Source organism: Taurulus bubalis (genome assembly GCF_910589615.1).
Source record: "Taurulus bubalis genome assembly, chromosome: 3".
Lineage (NCBI taxonomy): Eukaryota > Metazoa > Chordata > Actinopteri > Perciformes > Cottidae > Taurulus > Taurulus bubalis.
In genome coordinates, this window is record NC_136591.1 from 14,117,952 (window position 1) to 14,141,406 (window position 23,455).

General features: G+C 42.3%; 2 protein-coding genes across 2 annotated transcripts; one reads left to right on the top strand and one right to left on the bottom strand.

The window, feature by feature from the left end:
- Positions 1–1,624: 1,624 nt before the first annotated feature.
- mpdu1b (mannose-P-dolichol utilization defect 1b) lies at positions 1,625–5,406 on the bottom strand (the record flags this gene model as incomplete). The annotated part of the gene is made up of 7 exons (XM_079214734.1): positions 1,625–2,276; positions 2,460–2,570; positions 2,832–2,950; positions 3,625–3,710; positions 3,840–3,972; positions 4,502–4,567; positions 5,280–5,406. 7 exons carry the CDS (start codon positions 5,404–5,406, stop codon positions 2,154–2,156), a joined length of 765 nt encoding a protein of 254 aa, XP_079070860.1. The 3' UTR covers positions 1,625–2,153.
- A 9,518-nt stretch (positions 5,407–14,924) lies between these two features.
- mblac1 (metallo-beta-lactamase domain containing 1) lies at positions 14,925–16,558 on the top strand. Its single transcript, XM_079216007.1, has 2 exons — positions 14,925–15,423; positions 16,021–16,558. The coding sequence occupies exons 1-2, from the start codon at positions 15,001–15,003 to the stop codon at positions 16,258–16,260; spliced, it is 663 nt and encodes a 220-aa protein (XP_079072133.1). The 5' UTR covers positions 14,925–15,000; the 3' UTR covers positions 16,261–16,558.
- The last annotated feature ends 6,897 nt before the right edge of the window (positions 16,559–23,455 follow it).

The window sequence follows — 23,455 nt, forward strand, 5'->3', positions numbered from 1 at the left end:
TCAAGCAAGTCGGAGTCGAGTGAGTCGAAGTCAAGAGATTTTTAAAAGCTCTGCTGCAAGATTCGACCCATCGTCTTCCCCGCCAGACGAGAGGGAAGGCTGTCTGCCGCTTTATCGTCTCTGGTCCTCTTGGTGGAGGGCGCTGCGTCGTTGGATGAGAGTCGGGCCAGTCCGAGTCGTCCGAGTCGAAGTCGAGCGAGTCGTAGATGTGAACAGACTTTAAGAGTTTTATTTTTATCTGTTTATTTTAGGAACATTTTTATTCTATGTATTCAACAAAAACAATATTATCTGACTGGATTTTAATAATCCAAGTGTAAACTAGAGAGCCGACTGTCTTCTAATGTTTTCTCTACTCTGTCGACCAAAGCGGTGAGGAAGGAAGGGTTTCCTCACTTTAATGCTTAACGCTAATGTGCACAGTCCTCATGTGCAGGCGACTGGAGGTGTGTGGCCGTCAGTGACTCCTCTGCTCCATCGCATCAGTAGCTGTGTACAGTTTGTCTGTGTGCAGTATGCTGCATCTGTCACTATGGAATACACCATGAATGAATCATTAAAGTCCTGGTGATATATGTACGGTATTAGAAGAGTATCGCTCTGTTCTGCATCTCTGTAACGCAGTAGCTGGAGGTGTTCTCCGCTGATCACAGGTGTCGGTAGTTCGGTCTCTCCTCTGCGCTCCATGCGTGATGCAGACAGTGCTGATAAAAGATGAAGTGGCATTTGGTTTGAGGTGTAAGTTGATAAGTTAGCGACCCTTGGTCAGGAAAGCTACGAGACGTTATCATATATTATATTTTAATATCTGCTTTTCTGAAAGCAAATACTATGTCCTCTTACCTTTCAGGCCTCTAAAAGTTATTTTCAAGGGGTCACAAGCCAAGCAGTTCCAGTAGTAGAGGACCTGCAGGGCGATGACGCCGTTACAGGGCGACGATATGACATGGTGAGGGCCATCAGAGAGTCTTCGGTTTCCTGTGAGAAGGAGAGAGGGATCAAAACTATTTACTCGTGCCACGCCAACGCAGGCTGATAATTAAAAAAAGAGAGTATTTTTTCAACATACAGACGGACACACACCAGCCCAGACTATATAGTTTAGTGCTAAAATGGCTTTTCACGATGTACATTTCTTTGGATTTTAACATGATAGGCGATAGACAAATATTTAGTTTTTGCAAATGTTTTGTTGACTGATAAAAATGCACCCACACGTTCAAGTTAAGGCTGTTGAAGGTGCTAAATCCCACATTCAGAGCATTAAGATAGCAGCAAACAACGATAAACTCTGTAAAGCAATAGTGGAGAATGAAGTCGCTTTGCCTCTTCCCTGCGTTTGTTTAGACAGCCGAGCCGGCCACGCCCGCCTGTTGGCTCACGTTATGTGATCTCCACCCTCAGGGAAACACCGTTATCTCGGTCAACACTTTAGCCGCTGTTTGCACTGTTAGCAACTAGCCGCCGGCTCCACCGTGTGTCGCTGAGTCGGCACATGTTTTTTCTTCCTTGTCGCAGAGCGAGAAAGAGGCTAAAGAGACCGAGAGAGACCTCTCAATCCGTATTGAATGAGTGTGTAGCACTAGTACTAAAATGAGCTTCGCAGTTCATGGGAAATAGGGTCAGAAATATTTATTCACTTGTCAGTAGTCACTACATTTGTGTAATTTCCACTTATGTCGCGAAAAAATGTGGACATTTGCATCAATATCGTACAGATTTGGAAACGTGACCCTCTGTAGGAGCATCAAACCCCCCATGAAGCCACCTCTTCACACAGAAGGGACCTCACAAAGATGGGGGCTCGTGTTTATGGGACATGCCGAAACAACAAATCATTCTTAGACATTCAAGGTCAAGTACACTAAATGTTCCCAAACATTTTAACACAGCAGTGTAGTGAGGCTCAAGAGGAATGTAATCTCAGTGTATTGCACAGCGGGCCAGCCTGTCAATCAAACAGCGGGCCCACATGGAAGATGTGCAGGCCGTGTTCCGTTCACAGCGTGGCCCCAAAGTCAAGCGTCTGTCCAGCAGGTTCAATGTCCCCGCACATGTCCTCCATTACAACGAGTTCAGGTTCTGGAGACGCCTCCTGTAGAATGTCTAAAAGCTAGCGGTGGAAAGTTGGAGGTTTAGCGCCAGCCCTTGGCCTACTCGCGCTTCTTCTTGGGCTGCGGGGCGCAGTTCCAGTAGTAGAGGACCTGCAGGGCGATGACGCCGTTACAGGTCGACGATATGACATAGGTGAGGGCCATCAGAGAGTCTCCGGTTTCCTGTGAGAAGGAGAGAGGGATCAAAACGATTTACTCATGCCACGCCAACGCAGGCTGATAATTAAAAAAAAAGTGTATTTTTTCAACATATGACACACACACACACACACACACACACACACACACACACACACACACACACACACACACACACACACACACACACACACACAGTGCTCTCACCTGTAGGGAGGTGAAGATGCGAGCGAGGGATCCAGCAAACAGCAGGAAGATGGAGACAGCAGACAGCTGGCCAGTGTGCCCATTACGGAAGTTAGAGGCCGCCTGGATCAGCTGAGACAAAACACACACACACACACATACACTGTCAGTCTCTCCTGCTTTGTGTGTTTGAACATCTGCACTAGTTACTTTCTTTTAGTATGCATTTCCTGTACAGTTTTGGTAAGTTCGCAACATAAAAAGTCATTCATTCATAATTCAACAGAAGAACACAGCAGACTGAAATGTCCGCCGCCAAAATATGAGATAACCGATTCATCATATATTCCTATAATATAATATTCTACATGTATTACGACATGTGTGGCCTACCCTGCCGACGATGATGGCTGGCATGTTAGAGGCCTGTAAGGAGGTCACCACTGACAAGGGAGTGACAGGAGACAGCAGGAGGCCCAGCAGGCTGAAGTACACAACAAGGAACAGGAGACCTGCGAGAGAGGAGGAAACACACTGGTGCTGATTCGAGGGCCTCAAGGACTCAAGGACGGCTTTGGGTTTTTGGTTCCCTTCACAGACTAGCCCAGACTATATAGTTTAGTGCTAAAATGGCTTTTCACGATGTACATTTTTTTGGATTTTAACATGATGGGCGATAGACAAATATTTAGCTTTTGCAAATGTTTTGTTGACTGATGAAAATGCACCCACACGTTCAAGTTAAGGCAGTCCGTCAAAGGGAGTCCTGTTGAAGGTGCTAAATCCCACATTCAGAGCATTAAGATAGCAGCAAACAACGATAAACTGTGTAAAGCAATAGTGGAGAATGAAGTCGCTTTGCCTCTTCCCTGCGTTTGTTTAGACAGCCGAGCCGGCCACGCCCGCCTGTTGGCTCACGTTATGTGATCTCCACCCTCAGGGAAACACCGTTATCTCTGTCAACACTGTAGCCGCTGTTTGCACTGTTAGCAACTAGCCGCCGGCTCCACCGTGTGTCGCTGAGTCTGCACATGTTTTTTCTTCCTTGTCGCAGAGCGAGAAAGAGGCTAAAGAGACCCAGAGAGATCGTGAATGAAGAGATTCGTGAGCTGATCGAATCCGGTTATTTTACCAACATTCGACCAAATTTTACCAACACAGGCCCGAAGGATGCATGCAGTCGTACCTCTGCTGGTTTTTCCTCCATAGTACTGAATGAGGAAGCCGATGACGACGGTCTGCAGCATGAGGAACAGAGCCTCGCCCCAGGCACTGAGGAAACAGCCGCACTGTTACGCTATATATGACTTAACATATTGCACAAACATTGCAATAGTGGGACTGTGGAAGTCAGAATGTTCCATGTATATCTCTACTCTGTCATTTGAATGTAGTCCCAACCTGAAGGGGAACTTGTTGGCGATACTGTAGGCCATTGTTCCTGTGATGGCCAGAAGCTCCAGCAGCACGGTGTGGAAGCTCAGACCCTCAGCGCTCCTCGCTCCCATCAGCTTGAAGATTTGAGGCAGCTTCACTGTGAACAAGGAGGGAAGAGACGTGTAGGAAACGGAGCAGAGCATCTGATGATATTCAAGATAATTCACATAATGGCAGTAACAGAAGAACCCAAGGAAAAATAAAACAAGGGCCGTCAAAAACATTCATTAGATATAACCAGCCAAGTGTTTTTGCACTGACAAATAAATCAAATACAAGTGCACAGGCTAAATGTTGACCGTGTCTCCACAGTTATATTCTTTTTTGAATAAGGGGCTTATTATGAGTGTTTCTCTCTCAGAGAGAGAGAGAGAGAGAGAGAGAGAGAGAAAGAGAGGAATATGTTGCCTGCCAATAAATAAACAGTTGTCAAGTCATGATACTTTCTCATCTTGTCATTTTAATACGTAATATAAAATGTTGTTAGGACTAGTTAAATAAATAAATAGTAGAAAGCTTCAAATAGACCACACAATCAGTGGTGCGTCTACATTTTAGACTCAAACTAAATCCGGCGTCCAACAGGATTCTGCATCACACAGAGAAGTGGAGGTGAGGTGTTTTACCCATCACTGATCCCAGGATGATGCCGATCCCCAGGCCTTTGCTCAGTACAACCTTCAGACATGGTACTGCAACAAAATATGAAGAAAAATAAGGAATGTCATAGATCATGTCAAAGTACACACAAACAAAATGTATTTTTTTTTTATCAAAAGTTACTTAAACATTAAACATTTTAGGGACTATTTTCAGCGGTGGATTAATCTACAAGTAGCTCTAGTCGGCATTTGGGGCTGCAGGACGGTGTGTGTGTGTGTGTGTGTGTGTGTCTGTACACGATTATATTGAAATAAACGACAGTTCGGGAATCGTCTGTGTCATTAAGCTGGTTTAAATAATTCTGACCTAAGTAACCGTGGAGTCAGTCTTAGCTTCACCTGAAGCCGATACAACCAAACGTCCAGACTGAAAAAGTCTCTGGTTCCAGCACACGTACGCACTATTTTGGTTACACAGGTCTGACAGGTGTGACGCGATTAGCTGACGTTGCAGTTTTCTCTGAATGTTACTTATTTTTCTTCACAGTTAATTTATGTCATTAATGCTCAGTATCTCAGGTACGTTCTCAGTGCACATAAACCATACAGGCATACACGTTTCTATACATTAGGCAACAATAAAACAAAAGGGTTATGGCAGCGTAATTAATAGCGAATAGCTAAATATCTCAGCTGCTTTTCTCAGCTGATGTTGACAGCACACAACGATTACAACATAGCAGCTGGTGTACGACGTTTCGCAGTAAAAATACATCTCCCAGGTGTCTGTTCGGCCACTTACCGTCCAGGAAGTTGAAATTGAGAAAGAACTCGTCGTAACATGATTCTGGCATAAAATATGTCAGCAAAAGCCCTTTAAAGGGATCCATAAAGGACGACCCCTCAACCAAAACAGCTTCTTCCGCCATTGTGGAGATAGATGTGACGTTCCCGTTCAAATGTGTAACACTAAAAGAGCTCCGTCAGTTCGCATTACAACACAAAGGTTCCGCCGGTTGAGGACAACTATTAGCAACGTACTGCAGATTACTAGTTAAAAATGTACTGTAACTATATTAATTACTTTATCAAAGTGATGTAATTTACTATAATTTATTAATTTTCGATTGCTTTTCTTACAAATATTTTAAAATGGCCAATAAAGCTGAAAGGTCCGAAAAACCGGGAAGTCAAAACAACTCTACTCTGATTGCTGTCAAATTTTTATTAAAAGTTATTCAATAACACATTAGAGTTAGGATTGGAACAAAGCAATAACGTTATATTAATATAAGCTTTTCTTTTGGTGATGTACCCACTTTATAATAATTATTAAAAAAAATCCTCAATAACTGTAATTAATGATGTATTATGTATGTATTATTCTTATAAATTATGTAACTCTGTTAAATGCAACCAGTAACTTCCCAACACTGTTAACAAGCACATTGTATTATTATTATTTTGAAAAAGTCACCTGACAAAGAAAACAATAGGCTTGTTCGAGATCGCGGTCAACGATACTCTCACGAGATCAAGCCGGCCGCCGATTTCAGAGCCAGGCGCCGCAGTAGCTCTCCAGCGACTGCGTGGCCCAGTGCATGATGGGAAACGCCTGGCTGTCGGCTCGATTGGCTCTTAGATCTGACAGCAAACACCGCGTGTTGTAGAAAATCCTTATTTTATGTGTAGTTGTAATACTTAACGGTCGATTGTTGACTATTCGTCTCATGTTTGATCTAAAAACACATCTTGTGTGGTTGTGTATTTCACAGGCAGACATCAAAAGAACAAAGGATGCAGCTATACACACATTTCTACATAAATATATATTTACAAACACATATGAATAAATCCAAACGTGATCTGTAAACTACAAGTAAACAAAAGTTCGGAACTAACAGGAAGTTATTCTTAACGAACGAGCCTAATCAAAGTTATCACAACTTGGACATTGTGTGTCGGCCCCGTGATACAATGGTGACCTGTCCAGGTGTACCCTTCGTAGGCTTAGCAAATGCATTTGCTTTTGAGAATGAATGGAATGTATGAAGGTGTTTCATTTAAACTAGATGGATAAAAACAGTATTTGATCTCATTCATTTGATTTAATGTAACAAAGTGCAGCATTCACAAGTGATGAAATACGGTTTAAAGTAGCTTGGTGATCCAATAGTCTAATTTTACGATCAAAGAATCTTAAAGGAGGCTATGATTGAAGAGAACATGCATATCTTTATCACCATCGTCCAAATCGACATGTAACCCTACATGTTTCTGTCATTTACTGACATTTCTGCTGGTATGATTTTAAGGACCGTGTCTCCATCCAGGTAGCCAAACACAGGGACGAGGCCGCGCTTGAAGGTATCAGAGAAAGTATAAATGTGAACCCTTCGTTTGACATCGTAAAACGACACCTGCCCCTCCGCCATGTCAACATACACCCCCATCAGTCGGGGCGCGGTCGCCCTCTGCAGTTTGGTGGGCTCCTCGGTGCAGGCCCACAAACCGGAGGAGCTCTTCCACAGGGTCCAGTACCCTCTCCCTGGTGACATGGGGGACCTTTGCTTCCTGGGAGCAGACTCTGACATCACACCGATTCTCCAGCCGCCGCTGGGGGACACCTCCACCTCCCAGTAGTGTCTCCCCGCGGTGATGATGGCGTCGCCCAACACGCAGTGCCATTCGGCCGAGGGCTGGTTTGAGGGAGCAGCGGAGCGCACCGCTGCCTCCTGGACCTGCAGGCGGTCTGAGGACACAGCCAGCCGGGACGGGACGGTGCCGGCGTCCAGCTGAACAGACACTAGGATTCAAATGGTATCGTTAGGGGAGGCAGCGCTGGAAGATGAATTGGTATTCAGTTTGATTATTTTATGTTTTGCAGACAAATCATAAATTATGAAATGAAGATTACCTGAGGCACTCAGAATCCACTGCCACACTGAAAGACAATGCAATATTGTTCCATAAGTATGGAGCTTTTAATGCTGTCTGTAAAAGCAGTAATTATATTTGTATCAATATTTATATTTGATGATCTTCTATAGATTCCGGTCCTCTCCTCTCGTCCTATTAAAACTTGTTGAACCCCAGCGCCCCCAGTTTCGAGGGCTCAATTCTTCATCAGGAGGTCTTCGTCACTCCCCATCTAGTCCTCAGTCCCATGAACCGAAACCAGAGCCACTGATGTGACATAGCAGAAAAAACGGCACAGCCTGGCCTTACAAAAGCATAGAAGTCTATTGTACTTGTTTAAAACACAATTCAACCATAAATATTAACATAAACCAGAAGTATTACTTGAGAGGACTCGAAAGTGACTCGAGAATGCTCCCCAAGTTATGAAAATACCAATTTTCATACATGTTGATTTAAATAGCCTTTGTGGTTGAGGAGATATTCTGTATTTAGTATGGGTGTGCAAACCATTCGCAATTTTTGAGAAAAAATGTCTGTAGCTCAACTGGGGTTTAAGAGGTTTTAAGCCACCTACTCACACTGTCTGCTTGGCCAAAAGGCACCTTGGCAGAGCACAATCGGCATTGATCACAATCATTCACATTGAACAGAGTGTTAAAAGAACTCCTCATCACACAGGAGCATCAATCCCCCCAAGTTAACAGGTCGCAGCATCATCAGTCTTTCCCCTCCCAGCCTACGGAAATCCTTCCCACTACGAGCTGATGACAAGATATCATGTGCTCATAAGTCAAGGCTGAACAAAGAGGAACTCAAACCTGAGTTAGGGATGTATCTGGGGCTTCCGGTTCCTGTCCTCCAGGCCTTTTGTTTGGTCGGCAGCCACAGCATCGACACAGCCTCCTGTAGAACAATATTCATGCTTTATGGTCTGTTTGACTCTAAATGGACCATAATTTACTAAATGAACATCATGCTGTATTGAAGACGACTTGAAACTAGAGATTGAGACATAAACCCATGTTTACAATGTTTACTGAGGGAATAAATCAAGAGAGAAGTAAAGTCATTTATATAGACTTTTATATAATCAGACTGGTTTTTGAGGAGTCGCACCCTGATGGCCATTAGAAAGAATGCAAGTTTAAGGCATTTCCGCATCGGCTTCACTTTTCCGACCTGAAGGTTGCTGCCATGATGTAAAACCCTTCGCATCATACTAAGAAAGAGATAGTCCACTTCAGGAGTGAAACCAAGTCAATGTTGACTTAACTAATGCCGCGAAGACCAGTTACGTGACAAGTGTATTATTTTAACCAAGTACTTCTGTTGCCTCAGTAAACCTAAAAAAGTAACTTCTCTAAGTTGAAAGTTTATTTTGAAAAGACACGTAGTTGGGAGTGAAAATGTGTTTTCATTTCGAGGAGACTATAACCCAAACGTTAATTCTTGTGATCACGTAAACAGACTTGTGCCCCGGCAACATGTGTAATGCACACACACACAAACACACCTCGGTGTCCTCTGATAACAGGGACCAAGCCACAAACTCCAGCAGTGGAAGGATGGCGGCCAACCTCGACTCCTTTGGTCCTCTGGGATACAGCAGCTTCTTCAGCTCCTCATCCGACACGCTGTTAGACTGGATACACACACACACACACACACACACGCACACACACACACACACGCACACACACGCACACACACACACACGCACACACACGCACACACACACACACACACACACACACACACACACACACACACACACACACACACACACACACACACACACACAGCATTTTCAGGACGCTTTGGCTTTGATTTGAGAGAATTAAGTTTCTGTGTCTCTCTCTCTCACTCACACACACACACACACACACACACACACACACACACACACACACACACACACACACAGACGCACCTCTTGGACATCCCTCAGCTCCACCGCCCACTGCTGAAGCTTTTCATTGTATTTATCCACCTCTGTTTTCTCTCTCTTTCCTCCGACGTCATCTTTTCTTCTTGTCTTTTCACCTGTTGGCTTGGTTCCTTTTTTTGCCTGGGAGTAGAATGAATAATAACCAGGGAGATGAATGTGCAATCAATGTAGGACAATAAAAAAGTAATGGCGAAGACCAAACCCAGGCTTGTTATAACTAATGCAAGTTTCAACACATTTTAAAATACACAGGAAGACGTGCTCGATAAGCCTCAAGGATACACACGATACATGATGTGAAAGAAATTAGGGACAGGTAAGAGGAAGAAAAATTGATGACACAACAGAAATAAAATATGGGGCATTCATGAATTATGCTTAATAACCATGTTTCGCTCCAGTGCCTCAGCCCACTGGAGGATCAGACTCTTGCTGGTCTCCAGGCTGCCCGGTTCTGTGGTGCTCCCTTCTGGTGCAGCCTTCTTACCACCTCGCTTTCCCTATCAAGCAAAGACGGAAATTAATGTTAAATAAATAATCATAATCAAAATGTTTATGTCATGAAATTGTGTAAGTATCGCTGCTTCGTCAGATCTATGTAAATTTGGACCATATAAACTAGTTCACATATATGCATCTTCCACATTTACTTTCTAGCAGTCATATCATAGGGATATGACGTCATGTAAAATCAATGGACTAACATCCATTATCTTTAACCGCTTCTCCTGTTCAGGATTGCGGGGTCACGTTCACATTCACGGGAAATTTAGAGTCATCAATCAACTGTAGTGTTTTTTAAGCTTAGTTTGGACTTGCACATCTATGTAAAATTAATTGTTTATGTGTAAATTACAATGCATGAAATATGATAATTAATGAGGGATATTATTGTGAAGGATTTGTAGTTGTATGGATATTAAGGTCATTTTTATTACTGTGTAATGATGTCCGTGTGTACATTGCAATGCTTAGGATGAATTATTGTTGATCAGGTCACAGAGTCACTAGTTTGCTGAGGGTCACATGGTCTCTGTACTGGAGAGTGCAGAGGTCATTTACACACAGACAGTGGTTGAGGGTTTTACAAAGGAGCATTTGGTCTTAAGGAACAAAGAGAATGGACCACCTGTGGTTCGTCCTGTGGTTTATGACACGAGATAAGGAACTGGAGGGGGACTCGTTTTTCATTTCAACCAGCGGAGGTGAAAGGTTTCTGTGGGAGGATGACTGTAAGCTGTAGTAAGATTCTCATCAGTTGTAACATATAGAACTGAATAACAATTCCTTTTAGGTAAAATATTTTGTTAGTAAACACAGGAGGGCAGAGTGAGGACTTCAGGTACCGGAAAACATGAATGTTATGTTTTTTCAAAACCTGCGCCAAAGAGAGACTCCGCCCCTGTGGGACTTTTAGCCAATCGCATGCCGTAGATTTGAACCAATGAGGCGAATGAGCTGGGATGTTAAAACCAGATTGTAGATTCCTGTTCGAGGTCTTTGAGCTGAAACGAGACAGGAACGGTCTGTGGAGCGGAAGCTCGGAGACCCTCAGCTGAGTATATGTACACTGTATCACCATTTGAACTTAAACCGTTAATTATAAATCTTTAATTTTCCTGTATTTCTTCTATGCCATGAGCACACGAGGATCTAGGAATACTTTTTCACAACCTAAACTGAATGTCTTTGGACTGTGGGAGGAAATTGGAGAACCCAGAGAGAACCCAGAGAGAACCCACGCTGCCACGGAGAGAACATGCAAACTCCACACCAGTGGCGGGTCGTCAGGGCCTGCTAAGCCTTCTCTGCTGGCCTAAACAAAATCACAAAGTTAAAGCTATTTTATAATTTAAATTTTTTAAATTCTTTAAATTTTTTACATTTTTTACATTTATAATTCAAAGTTATATCTATTTTATAATGTAATTGTTTTTCACAAATACACTACATGTATTATAATTATGCACGCGCCGAATAGCATCCCGTTATGCGGGTATTTATGTATACGATACCAGACAGCAGGCCTAGGTCTAAAATGCACGGCACGCCACTGAGCCACACAGACACACCTTCTAGCCCGGGAGTCGAACCCTGGCCCTTCTTACTGCGAGGCTAGCCACCACACCACCATACAGCCCTTGGACTAACATCATAGCACAAGAAAATAGTTATGCATCCGTTAGCTACAAAGAGGATGTGCTGCATACCTGGTGGATGTTGTTGACCTCGTCCGCCAGCTCATGAAGAAGCTGTAGGCACTGTTGCAGACTCTGCATTGACTTTAGATTCGGCTGGAGGGAAAAAAGGTTATCCTGTGGGTCCACAGCGTCTTTCTTTCTTTTCCATTTTTTCCCCGTACATTAACACCTCACCTTCGTTGCAGGAGGACCGCTACGAACTGGATAGCTGTATGATGAGTCTTCCAAATCATTGATCTTGTGGGAGCAGAAGCAATACGACTCATCCTCAGTGACAATCGGGACGCTTTCATGTGTTCATCAAACCTTCACGTCGTCATGTTATATTATGTTGAGCTCACCTGGAATTCACTGAGGCTGGGTTTATTCCACGGTGCTGAGCTGGAAGCACAGCTCTTCTCCAGGGCTTTATACTGTAGAGAAGACAGCAATGTTTGATTAATACACATAGCTGCAGTTTGTGGCAATGTTGCATTATGGAGAAGCTGCCCATCACACAGGAAGAAGAATACCTGCTTCCTAGTGAATGTGGGCTTAGCCTGGGTCTCTGCTGAGGGCGGAGGACTCGCTGCCATCCTCCATTCAGAGTCAGCAGCCGGTAAAGACATGTGACAGACATTAAACAGATGCCAGCATATATATATATATATATATATATATATATATATACTGTATATAAAACACATCTTTCATCATGTACTTTCCTACAGGAGTCCCCTTTGGCTGAGGCCACACTAATAATGCAGGAAGCTTTAAAACAGTCCAGTTTACATGCGCACGATCATCATGAACCAGTCTGATAAAACAACTCGTACCAACCTCTACAACAACATAGTTTTAAAATGATCTCTCAGTTACACTCTCATTAACACACTAACAAAATCCATGTTGGTTATGAAACAAATCTTTTTTTTCACAAGAAGTCATTTTGGACTTCAATTTGAACTGATATCACACACTGGCACCATCAGGATGATAACCCGCTGTGTGCTACACAACACGAGAATGAACTCAGTCACATCAGTTATTCCTAGTTGATGGATCAAGCACTTTCTGTAACCTTAGAGTGAAATGTGACGATCAAAACGACTTACTCACTGTCCGAGATGTGTTGCTTGTTTACCTGCGGAGAATCTGCTTCCTTTATTTGTGTCTGGACTTGAGACTTTGGCCATATTTTTATTACCGAGTTACTGTCACAACCCACTTTAACAGCTAAACGTTGGGTAAGTCCCGACTAAACGCTCACCGCCTCCCACAACATGAACAAGTAGAAACAAGAACTATTACAGACGTTCAGCAGTTATTTCTAAACCGTATTTTTACGTGTTCTGAGCTGCAGACAAAGATAGAGGTTTATGACCCTATGAGTCTTTTATATTCTACAGATAAAGTGTTTAATCTCATATCTTTAAATGTGACTGCCTTGGGGAAATACTTTAAACAAATACAAGAGGGTATTTTCTCTTCCAGAATCATGTTTCTGGACGAGCGGGAAAAAGCATTATGATCATTTAAAGAATACAAATAAATGAAATAGAAGAAAAGACAATCCCAGATGTTGTTTGGTGTCTACATTCTGACATTCTAAAACCCTGGCTCTGATAGTAGGTGATATTTTATCATACTGCCAAGAGTCAACAGTTTATTGGACACGCCTGCACAATCTCACGCAATACAACCATATCTCATGAAGCTCATAATATCCATGACATTGTTAATTCTTTGGTGAAACAGCTAAAGGGAGATTATGCTTTGGGTTAAAAATACAGTTGTGGCCCATCAATACCTCTCAATATGTTATGTTGTATAAGACAGGACTGCATGAGAGGACAGCCATGAATCATTATGTGTATTTACAAGCTGTCTGCAGATCCTTAACTAGTCAGATGTTGGCTTTCCCTCCTTTTACTTCCTTATGAAGACTATATCCTGCGTCTGATCAATAATTATAGATTGCTGCAACAATGAGTACAAAAACCCGGAAATAAATCAGAACTTTGGAACTTCTGGTTCCTTTGTCTCAAAGTCAATTGTAGGAATGGAATTTTGGTTCGAGGGCCTGAAACAAGATCTTACAAGCCGAGGATATTTTAACGTTTTATTCTCCGATACTAAATTTGTCAATAAGTGCCGAGTGGAAAACATTCCATTGGCTTTTTGTTGAGGGAACCAGTGTGATGATTACTTGGCTCCAAAAACACATCCTCCCTGCAGCACTAGTGCTCCTCCAGTTCATATGGAGTTCAACCAGGCTCTCATGTGTCATACTGTATAGGTCATCATTTATAATAATTATGTATTTTCCTAACCACATTTTAACAAATCCCCTCTTAAAAGAGATATTCAATGGTATTATTTACTCAGGAGGCAAATAATAACAGTGTCTATACATACCTGGTGATCCTTCAAGTTAAAGATACAATGGGTCTTTTTATCTTTAGATTTATTTATTGAATAGTTATATATTTTTTAAACGAGAAAAAAGTTATAAATATCAGGTGTCTGAAATCTCTTTTTAACAATAAACTATAGCACAGATGTTGATTTTCTGATGGATTACGGTGGTGCACTTTACGTTTGCCTTCGCTGGAAAAGCTCAATAATCACTTTGAGACTGGAGTGTTTTGGAGCCCCGTTCCACTGGAGGTCAGCAGAAATCCGTTAATGGGTAATCTGGTTTTACTGGAGTTCTGGGAATAAGGAAACAGCCTCATTTTGGGAACATACCTATTATGCCTGGGTAGCTGATAACCATCCAATGATATATATATTTTATATTTTTTTGAATCTTTAACTGCTGCTATAAATTACTTTGAAAATGTGGCTTTGTATCAGACACTTAATCACGAATTAGACATTCTGATTTTGAATGACTGACTTACAAACCTTTTTATATTTTGCTAAATCTGCATGTCCGTCCTCGTCCTGGACGAGGGATTGTATTGATCTTACTTTAATCTCTAATAATTAGCAAATTCATTCTAGTGGAATATTAAGGATGATTCAAGTATTAGAAGTGATTACTTTCCAATAATATATGCTCTGTAAATGTAAAGATAGATATCCAGCATGTGCTGGGCTGCAGTAGAAAGTAGTTGTGTATGTTTGAAGGAGATGGGAATATTTAATTGGATATAATAAATATATATATATGTTTTATTCAGAGTTGTTTATTTTCTTTCATTATTAATACTATCATTCAATTATGAATGTATTTACCTAATTATATACAATCAATATCTCGACATTATCTCACACTGCATACTCCAGTACAGTAGGTGGCGGTATGCACCTTGTACGCAACGGCTGCAACCTGCCATTCAAATAAAACCAGAAGCAGAAGCAGAAGAAGAAGAAGAAGAAGAAGAAGCAGAAGAAGCAGCAGAAGAAGAAGAAGGTGCCCGTCTCTGCGTCCCTGTTGCTATAACTTATAGTATATAGCGACCACAATGGGGACCGACAGTAAAATGGTCTTCGGTGGGTTTAAAGTAGTCCCCTTCTCAGAGTCCCAGCTGGACTTCCCGGGTCAGCCGTACTCCGTGTCCGTCCTTAAAATCGGATACTGCCTCCCCCAGACCGACGGGACGTTCAGGGCGGATGGGACCATTACCCTCGTAACGGGACCCAGGACCATCCTGGTGGACACCGGCGGGCCGTGGGACCGGGACTTCCTCCTACAGACGCTGAAGAAGAGGGGTCTGGGACCGGGGGACATTGACGTGGTCGTGGGGACTCACGGACACTCGGACCACATCGGAAATCTGAGTCTTTTCCCAACAGCGGTGATGATTGTCGGGTATGACGTCAGTGATGGGGACGCGTACAGTCCCAACAAGCTGGCAGACGGGCACGCGCACTGTATTGACGAGCATGTAAGTCTCTACTACTCCTGTCAACAACAGTACACGGGAAAAGACAAATAACGTGTGGGGATAAACCGGAAGTAACTTTAATTACATATCGTGTTGGCCAGTGGTTCTCAAAATCTTTTAAAAATAGTTATTTAATAAATATTTAATAGTGTAAGTGTACGTTCTTAAACTGAATTGTACATATTATGTATTAAATCAGACAGTGATGGCACAGCGCTTTGTATTACATTGTTTTTTCAACCAAAAAGGCTTTGCGCTGGTTGCTGGCGACTGTTTTTGAGGAATGCTTGACTACATGTTCCTGAATTATTAATAGAAAAGATTATAAAAATAAAACGGATGAGGCTGAATTTAGGATTCGCTCTCTCCCTTAAGTTTGAGACTGAGCTGAGACTAAATCTAAAAATTGCTGACAAAAGCAAGAAATCCAGAATCAGCTTTATTGGCCGAGTATGTGAACACATGAAAGGCATTTTTCTTTCTTTCTTGCTCTCGTACATACACATAAATAGACCTCTAGTCCTCTGTTTACATCTGGCAATGGGATGTCCTGCTGGGTTCCCCTGAGGCTCTGACAGCGTCTCCTCCCTCCCTCAGGTGTCCGTCATTCCCAGTCCGGGCCACACGGGACAAGACGTCAGCGTCCAGGTGACGGGAACCTCAGCGGGCACAGTGCTCGTTGCCGGGGACTTGTTTGAGTGCTGCTCCGACGAGGACAGCTGGCGGGAGCTGAGCATGGACACTGCAGTGCAGGAGGTGAGCCGCCAGGAGGCGCTCCGCACCGCTGATGTCATCATACCGGGACATGGACTCCCTTTCAGAGTCCTCAGGGACTGATGAACCTTTTTGATATTTTTTTTATTTATTACATTGTACAGAGAAATCTATATTTTTGTATCATATCAGATTTAATGAGAACTGTGTGCTTATACATGAGACAACAATAACAAAGCAAACAAGAAAAGTTAACTAAATTAAAGACTATGTATGAGCAAGATGTAAACGTATACATCTTGTTTATTTTTTTGTTACAAAGTATTTTCCCAGTTATTTGAGGAGTCTTTGTTTCCATCTCAGAAACAGACTCAAGAGATATAGACAGATATTCGTTGTGATATTTGTTTGTGCAATGTGAGCTCGTATAAAAAATTAAAATGTTGATGAATCGACGGATTGCTGGTGTTTCAGATACGAGAGATTGGGCTGTGAGTCGGCAGCAGCTCTGAGGGAGAGATAACGCTGACAGATAACATCATTATTAACTTCAGAGAGCAACACTGTGTTTGAAGAGAATCACCACAACAAAGAAGAGACGGCACATTGTTCTTCGGTCAGCTTCTCAGAGGCCCTCTCCTTATTTCTTTTAATTTTTTAATGTATTGAAGACGATTTTGTGAAATGGGGGAAACTTGTCAAAAATAAGCAATTTTAGTTTAGTTTAAGATTTCTTTTCAAACTCTAAAACCAGACTAGAGACTTAGAAAGACAGTTCAATTTCGCTTTTTAGGAGTTTGAATGAAGTGTCTTTTGCGATGATCAGCGAGGTAAAATGACAGCGTCTGGCAGCTTTGAGGAAAGCATATTAATTGTATGTTAATAATTTATAATTGTCTATATCTGTGTTTGAGTTGGTATATATTCACTGTCATGCTTCCACCACTGGAGACCGTAAATACCAGTAACGTTGGTAACCTTTCCCACTGAGGACGAAAGCCACATGTTAGTGGGTTGGCGGTCCAGTGGGGAAGGAGCCCCACACACATACGCTGTCTTTAGAATGTTGAAATACTTTATCACACACACACACACGTTCAACCTTTGAACTGCTGATTAGCGGTTGAATCACAGAACCAGAGTGCTATCTCTCACGCTACACTTTCCATCATTGTGGAGACGCACAGCTTGAGGAGGAAGCTTATGTTTATGTTTATAAATGCAGCGCTCCATTGAGAGATTCTTTGAGAGATTCTTAAGCTATATAACACGTGGAGAGAAAACATCCAAAATACGCATTTCTCCTGAATTCACCAAAAGTGTCATTCGATAATGCCACATTTAAACATGCCATTTTAGAAAAATTGATAAACAAAAATACTATTGTCGTCTTATAAGTAATTAACTGGGGAAGTTTCACGCTGACATTTATTAGTTCAAATCTTCACCCTATTATCTTTATTTGCTCCCCATCTACGACTTAAAAACAATGGGAGAGTCAACATCTACTGCATTTGAAACAGCTAGACTATTGGTACGATGTTAAGATGTACATTTATTTAAGACGTATTTCTGTGTCCATAGTTTATGGCCCTAATAATATGGCTCTCATGAACTCACTGGGCACTTTGCAGTGCCATTGTTGTGCGGCTCTGTATTTCAAAGAGAGGGAACTCCCCTTGAATTGTGCTGGTTTTCCTCTCACGCAGATCATAACCTGAGGGAGTGCGATGCTGTTGCTGTGCCAAGTGTGTATGTGTGTGTGTGTGTGTGTGTGTGCGTGTGTGTGTGTGTGTGTGTGTGTGTGTGTGTGTGTGTGTGTGTGTCAGAGTGGCAGTACCAGGCACCGAGAGGAGGGATCTACAGAACCTCGTCATAAAGCGCTCAGAGACGCCGCGTGGTTCTCCAGCAGAGCGCCATAAACCTCCACCGTCACGCCGTCCTGTCATCTATTGTTTTCATTTGGGAAACACTGTGTCCGATGCACTTCTGGAAACAGAACTTTCACAGAGATATGGTTTCTATATTACCCATGCACACTTGGGCACAGTGTGGAGTGTGTTTTACTTCAAACAAATGAATCGTAATTACATTCTTTAAAACAGATTTTAAAGCTGACGTTCCATTGAAATCTGTATTTGACCAACATCTAATATCTCTGTTAGTGTGAACCAATGAAGACAATTTCTCCATGAGTTTTAAAATGGATGCTCTGTAATTGGGTTTGTTCCAAGGTTGTAATGTTTATGGAGTAAAATCGGAATATTCATCTTCATCCATGATTAGTTTCACACTAGTCGCCATTAGACCTTCGGAAAGTTAATACCCAACAGTGAGGTTGTTAACGGAGTCTAAACTCCATGGTCAGTTAATTATTAACTCTCATTTATTCTTTTATTTTGTGGAAATAAAAGATTGTTCATTATCTTGGAAATATGACAAAAATACTCTTGCCTTCAGGTTTGCTTACTAGTTTTGCAGCTTTCAACTGCATTCTATGGTCTTCATCAATGGCGTTGTCGTGGAGATTGGATTATCCGTCGTCACATGATTAAATGGTACTCTAAAACAGGGGTTCTTAACCTTTTTGACCTCAGGGCCCAACTTTTCAAGTACAAAATGCCCCGGGCCCCATTCAAATAGTAACACTGTATTGGTTTATTAACTAATTGATCTCACTCTTGGTTTGACTTACTCAATAACTAACTCAAATCTACCTACAGTTTAACGAGCAAAAACCTTGTCAAATAAATGACATGATACAATTTGATCATCACAAATACATTTATTGATCATGTGTATGTAAACCTGCACAGACAACAAGTCATGGAACAAACCAAGTTAATACAAGAACTCATTTAAAGGCTCAAATCAGGCATATTAACACAAAAATAAATAATCATTCTCAAAAAAACTGAGACAAAAATTGAAGTTTGATAAATAATATGTGATAATAAAATAAAGTAGTTTTTTTTTAGTTAATTGTATTATTGAACAACTACAGTGCTCTCGGTCAATCCAAAATGTTAATAAACCTCAACATTTAAAAGTGAGGGTTTTACTTTCTTAGGAAATATCTGTGTGTTCACAATTATTGGGCAACTATTAGTGTGCAGACAAGTGTGCACACAATTCAAAATAATAATTTTCAAATTAAATAAACTGTAAATAACATTTAAATAAAGTGCAAATTAAAATATAGCCTTATGATGTGAATGATATGCTTCAGCAGTCTTCATGTTTGCAGATCGTCCTTCCTCTTGAAAAATCTCACCGGCTTTTCCACGAGCGTTGGATGTTTGGTCTCTAGATATCGCTTTAGCTGTGAAGCCTTCAGTGTGAAGCCTTATGCCGTGTTCACACCAGACGCGAAAGATCGCGTCGTGAAGGGGGCGTGGCTTAGCTCCGTTGCTTGTCTCTGTGAGAGACAAGCAACGAAGCTTTCATTTCCGCTATCGACCATGGAATAAATAACCACTAGTTCTGCTTTATACTTGTTGTGGAAGTCCCAAACATGTCGGAACATGAAACGCCCTCGTATTTGGGTTCATAACATCATCCGTAGCCGCACACAGCTCGGTGAATTTCACCGACTCCTCCAGGAACTGCGCCTGGCTTATCTCAGTAAAATGGATACCGATTCTGCCATCCACCATGGAAATAACCACCAGTTCTGCTTCATACTTTCTGTGTAAATTCCACATATGTCGGAACATCAAACTCCATGGTGTCTGGGTTCATAATATTATCCGTAGTCCCACAACAGCGTCTCAATGAAGCCGCTGTCAGTGCTGGTTCTGGCGGCGCAGCAGCAGTTTGATTCAGGAACGGCAGGACGGCGGTGATGACGGGCGGAGCTTCTCAACGCTGATTCTCAACGCTGATTCTCAACGCTGATTCTCAACGCTGATTCTCAACGCTGATTCTCAACGCTGATTGGCTGCCGCAACTTTGCGTCATGCGATTTCTCCGCCGGAGTTGGGAGAATTCAACTCACGCGAATTCGCGCCGCATCCTTCGCTCAGTTCGCCCCAGGTCAAACGTTCTGTTCGCGCCGCCTCAAACGCGTCTATCTCGCCGCTCCGCGAAAAAAGTCTGTGGATTGCGAGGAATACTGTGACGGATAAGATTTCCGATCTTTCAGCAGATTTGGATAGCCAAAAAAAGCATAAAGTCAAGTAATTTGTAACATTTTCAGTTGCAATCAATGGGAGCACTGACATTACTAAAGATGTTGCTCAACTTGCCGTATTCATTCATGGTGTTGATGAGATTTTGGCGGTCACCGAGGAGTTCCTTGAGTTGATACCCATGACAGACACCCTTATGTCAAGATGGCGATGAAGAACAAAAATGGGGATTCATTCATCTCATATCGTTTTTGACTAAGGGCAAAGTGTGGCCTGCAACAGACTCAGTGAGGCTTGTTTTCAGCCTGGCTTTTTGCAACTGAAGTGGTAGTTCAGTGGTGATCAGAGGAGTGACAAGTCAGCAACCACAAGATGTACTTGAGCATACAGTCATAAATGAGCACAACAAATATTAGGCGACTTTCGCCGTGGACAGACAGACAGATCACACACAGCACATGATCCCCGCCAGACACATGGCGGGGATATATATATATAAATCTCCTCAGGATCCCTATGAGTCTGGACCTGCCACTGGGTGTGTACCAGGCTCATCATTTTTACTCATACCTCCTGGATTTGGAGGTCAGGGTTAACTTCACTTCTCCAGAGATAAGACCAGATAGGAATGGAAACCCATGAGTCACTGCTGTGTGTGTATGTGTGTGTATGCCTGCCAGCTGTTGGTTAAAGTCCATTTGCACACTCCCTACACCTACATACATATTTGACTACACTGCCATAATACACTGATAATGTAATCAAATCATAACACACACACACACACACACACACACACACACACACACACACACACACACACACACACACACACACACACACACACACACACACACACACACACACACAGGTTAAGGATATTGATCGGCTGTAGTTTGTTAGATAACATGGACTCAGATTCTCTGACACAGAAGAGACAGAAATGTAACATAGGGGACTTTTGCTGCATCTGTAATTTGCATAATAGGCTTCCTCAGAATTAATAAGGGTTATGATGAATTCCCACTAAAACAAGAAATGAGGTTTGAAAAATCCCTTCATATTTATATGGAAACAGTGTTTGTTATTGTGATACTTGCAACAAAAAAAGAAGTAGCATCAACTCAACATCAGCCAAAAAAAATCAAAGATGGCCGCCATAAATATGGGAAATGTTCCACGTGCCTTTTGAAACCTTGTCACAGAACCGCCGGTATCGTAAGGTGTAGGAGAATCAGCAAGTCTGTGTCACCCCCGGTCATTACAGTGTCTTTTGTTTGGGCGGAGACAACTGCTGTTTGAACAATCAATACGTCGGCATCGTGCGTTGCCTGGTCTATGCTACAGCCAGTTCTCTCCAGCTTGCCGCTTGTCGCTCAGATAATGGATGAATCGCTGCTTGTTTGCCTTGTTGTTCAGGAAATCTTCTTTCTTTGATTGTATCATCATGTCACCATCGAAGTGTACTGTCATTTTGTAATTCTTAAATTTTATTTTTTTTTAAATAATTTTATTGTTTTTCCCAAATAGACTACATGTATTATAATAATGTTTCCCATGTTTCTCATTGCACAGCTCCTGTCTTGTCTGTTCCTCAGTTTCTGGCCAGCGCGCTGGTGCAGTTTGGCAGCTGTTAAGCAGAGCTCATCCAATCAGATTTAACCTCTGTTTCTCTCTATGGTAGAGAAGCCGGTTAAACGCCATGGTGACAGCCAGCTAGATGGGTTCTCACACTTCGGTACACTAGGTGGCGGTATACACCTAGTCAAGTTGGTTGCGATCCACCATTAAACTGAAGAAGAAGAAGAAGCAGACTTTTCCCTGCAGACTTTCCGTGTGGACACTCTATAACACTTGGATCTGCTGTCCTCCCAGCCCCGTGGCGCATCTCACCCTGCCTGGCCACCCGAGGCGCGATTGAAAGCAGGTCTCCGCTAGCTCACTGTTAGCTTGCGAGCTAACTAGACACGCTGTTAGGGGGGATGCAAAAGTATACTTATGTACAATATATTATGTTGAACATTGTTGCTCCTGGATGGATCACAGCCAACCCAGTTATTTTCAACACAACTCCTTGTCCTTGGTCATGGTGACCACAGCACTTCAAATAATAAACTTAATAATTCTCAAAATTCTGACCCTTTGCTGCTTTTTTATTTACAGCATTTATTTGTACTTTTACTTTCAATACTTAAGTACATTTTATATCAGAAAAATACTTTTGATACTTAAGTACAGAAAATATCAGTTTAAGATTTTTACTCAAGTAATATTCTAATAGGTGACTTTCAGTTTTACTTGAGTCATTTTCCAGTAAGGTATCTTTTACTCAAGTACGGCTTTTGGGTACTTTATACACCACTGGACGTATGCGGCGTACATTTGGCACACACTGTCAAATGTAGATCCTCTTGGCCATGGTATGCGATGAAGTAGAGCACCACCATCTAGCACATACTGGACATTTGCACTGGGTTCTCTTTGCTCTTCCTTCATAGACTTCCAGAGCACATCGGCCAGTGTTGGGGGGAGTGCAGCTGATTTAAACAGTGCAGGTGGATGAGTGCAGAGCTCATACTTGAATAAGGATGAAACATCTTCTGAACGCTGTCCTACGGTTACCAACCTCTGAAATATCAACTGTGGATCCACCGTTACAGATTCTCCTTTGACCTTCACTGTTGATCTTGAGCCAAGTGTCGTGGCCTGGTCAGCTTTCCTGAAGGCATAATCTTCTAAAATACCCCAACCATAGAATCTAGAATATCTTCCCTAATTTCTCTTGATCGGTCAACGTTGACTCCTTTTTGGGCCGTCATGCCATTGGCGATGTTGAACAGTGATGGATTCTCAACGAATGGATCCCTCTGTGTGAGGTAGCTGATAAGATTCCGGGTGTCATTGACATCTCTAGCTTGTCTAGCAATTTACATATCCGTGTGTTGGTCACTGGTCTCAAATGACACACCAGTGAACTTCTGCATGGTATCATTCATGTTGGCACATGCCGGCATGGACATGGCCCACAGTAGGTGCTGAGTTTCAGTCGTGCCCTTTCCCCGTGTCAGGCCTCCGTGCGTCTTCACTACATAATACCCTTACTCAAATTTCTGATGGACATAGGGGTGTGTTTCGGGCAGCGTGTCATCGTTTCATCGTTTGCAGATATACATATGCGGACTTCGCAT

Bases quoted from the DNA above. Each gene is read 5' to 3' on its own strand.
- mblac1 (XM_079216007.1), top strand. From the start codon at position 15,001: ATGGGGACCGACAGTAAAATGGTCTTCGGTGGGTTTAAAGTAGTCCCC. The intron at 15,424-16,020 runs GTAAGTCTCTAC...TCCCTCCCTCAG, and splicing joins CGCACTGTATTGACGAGCAT to GTGTCCGTCATTCCCAGTCC.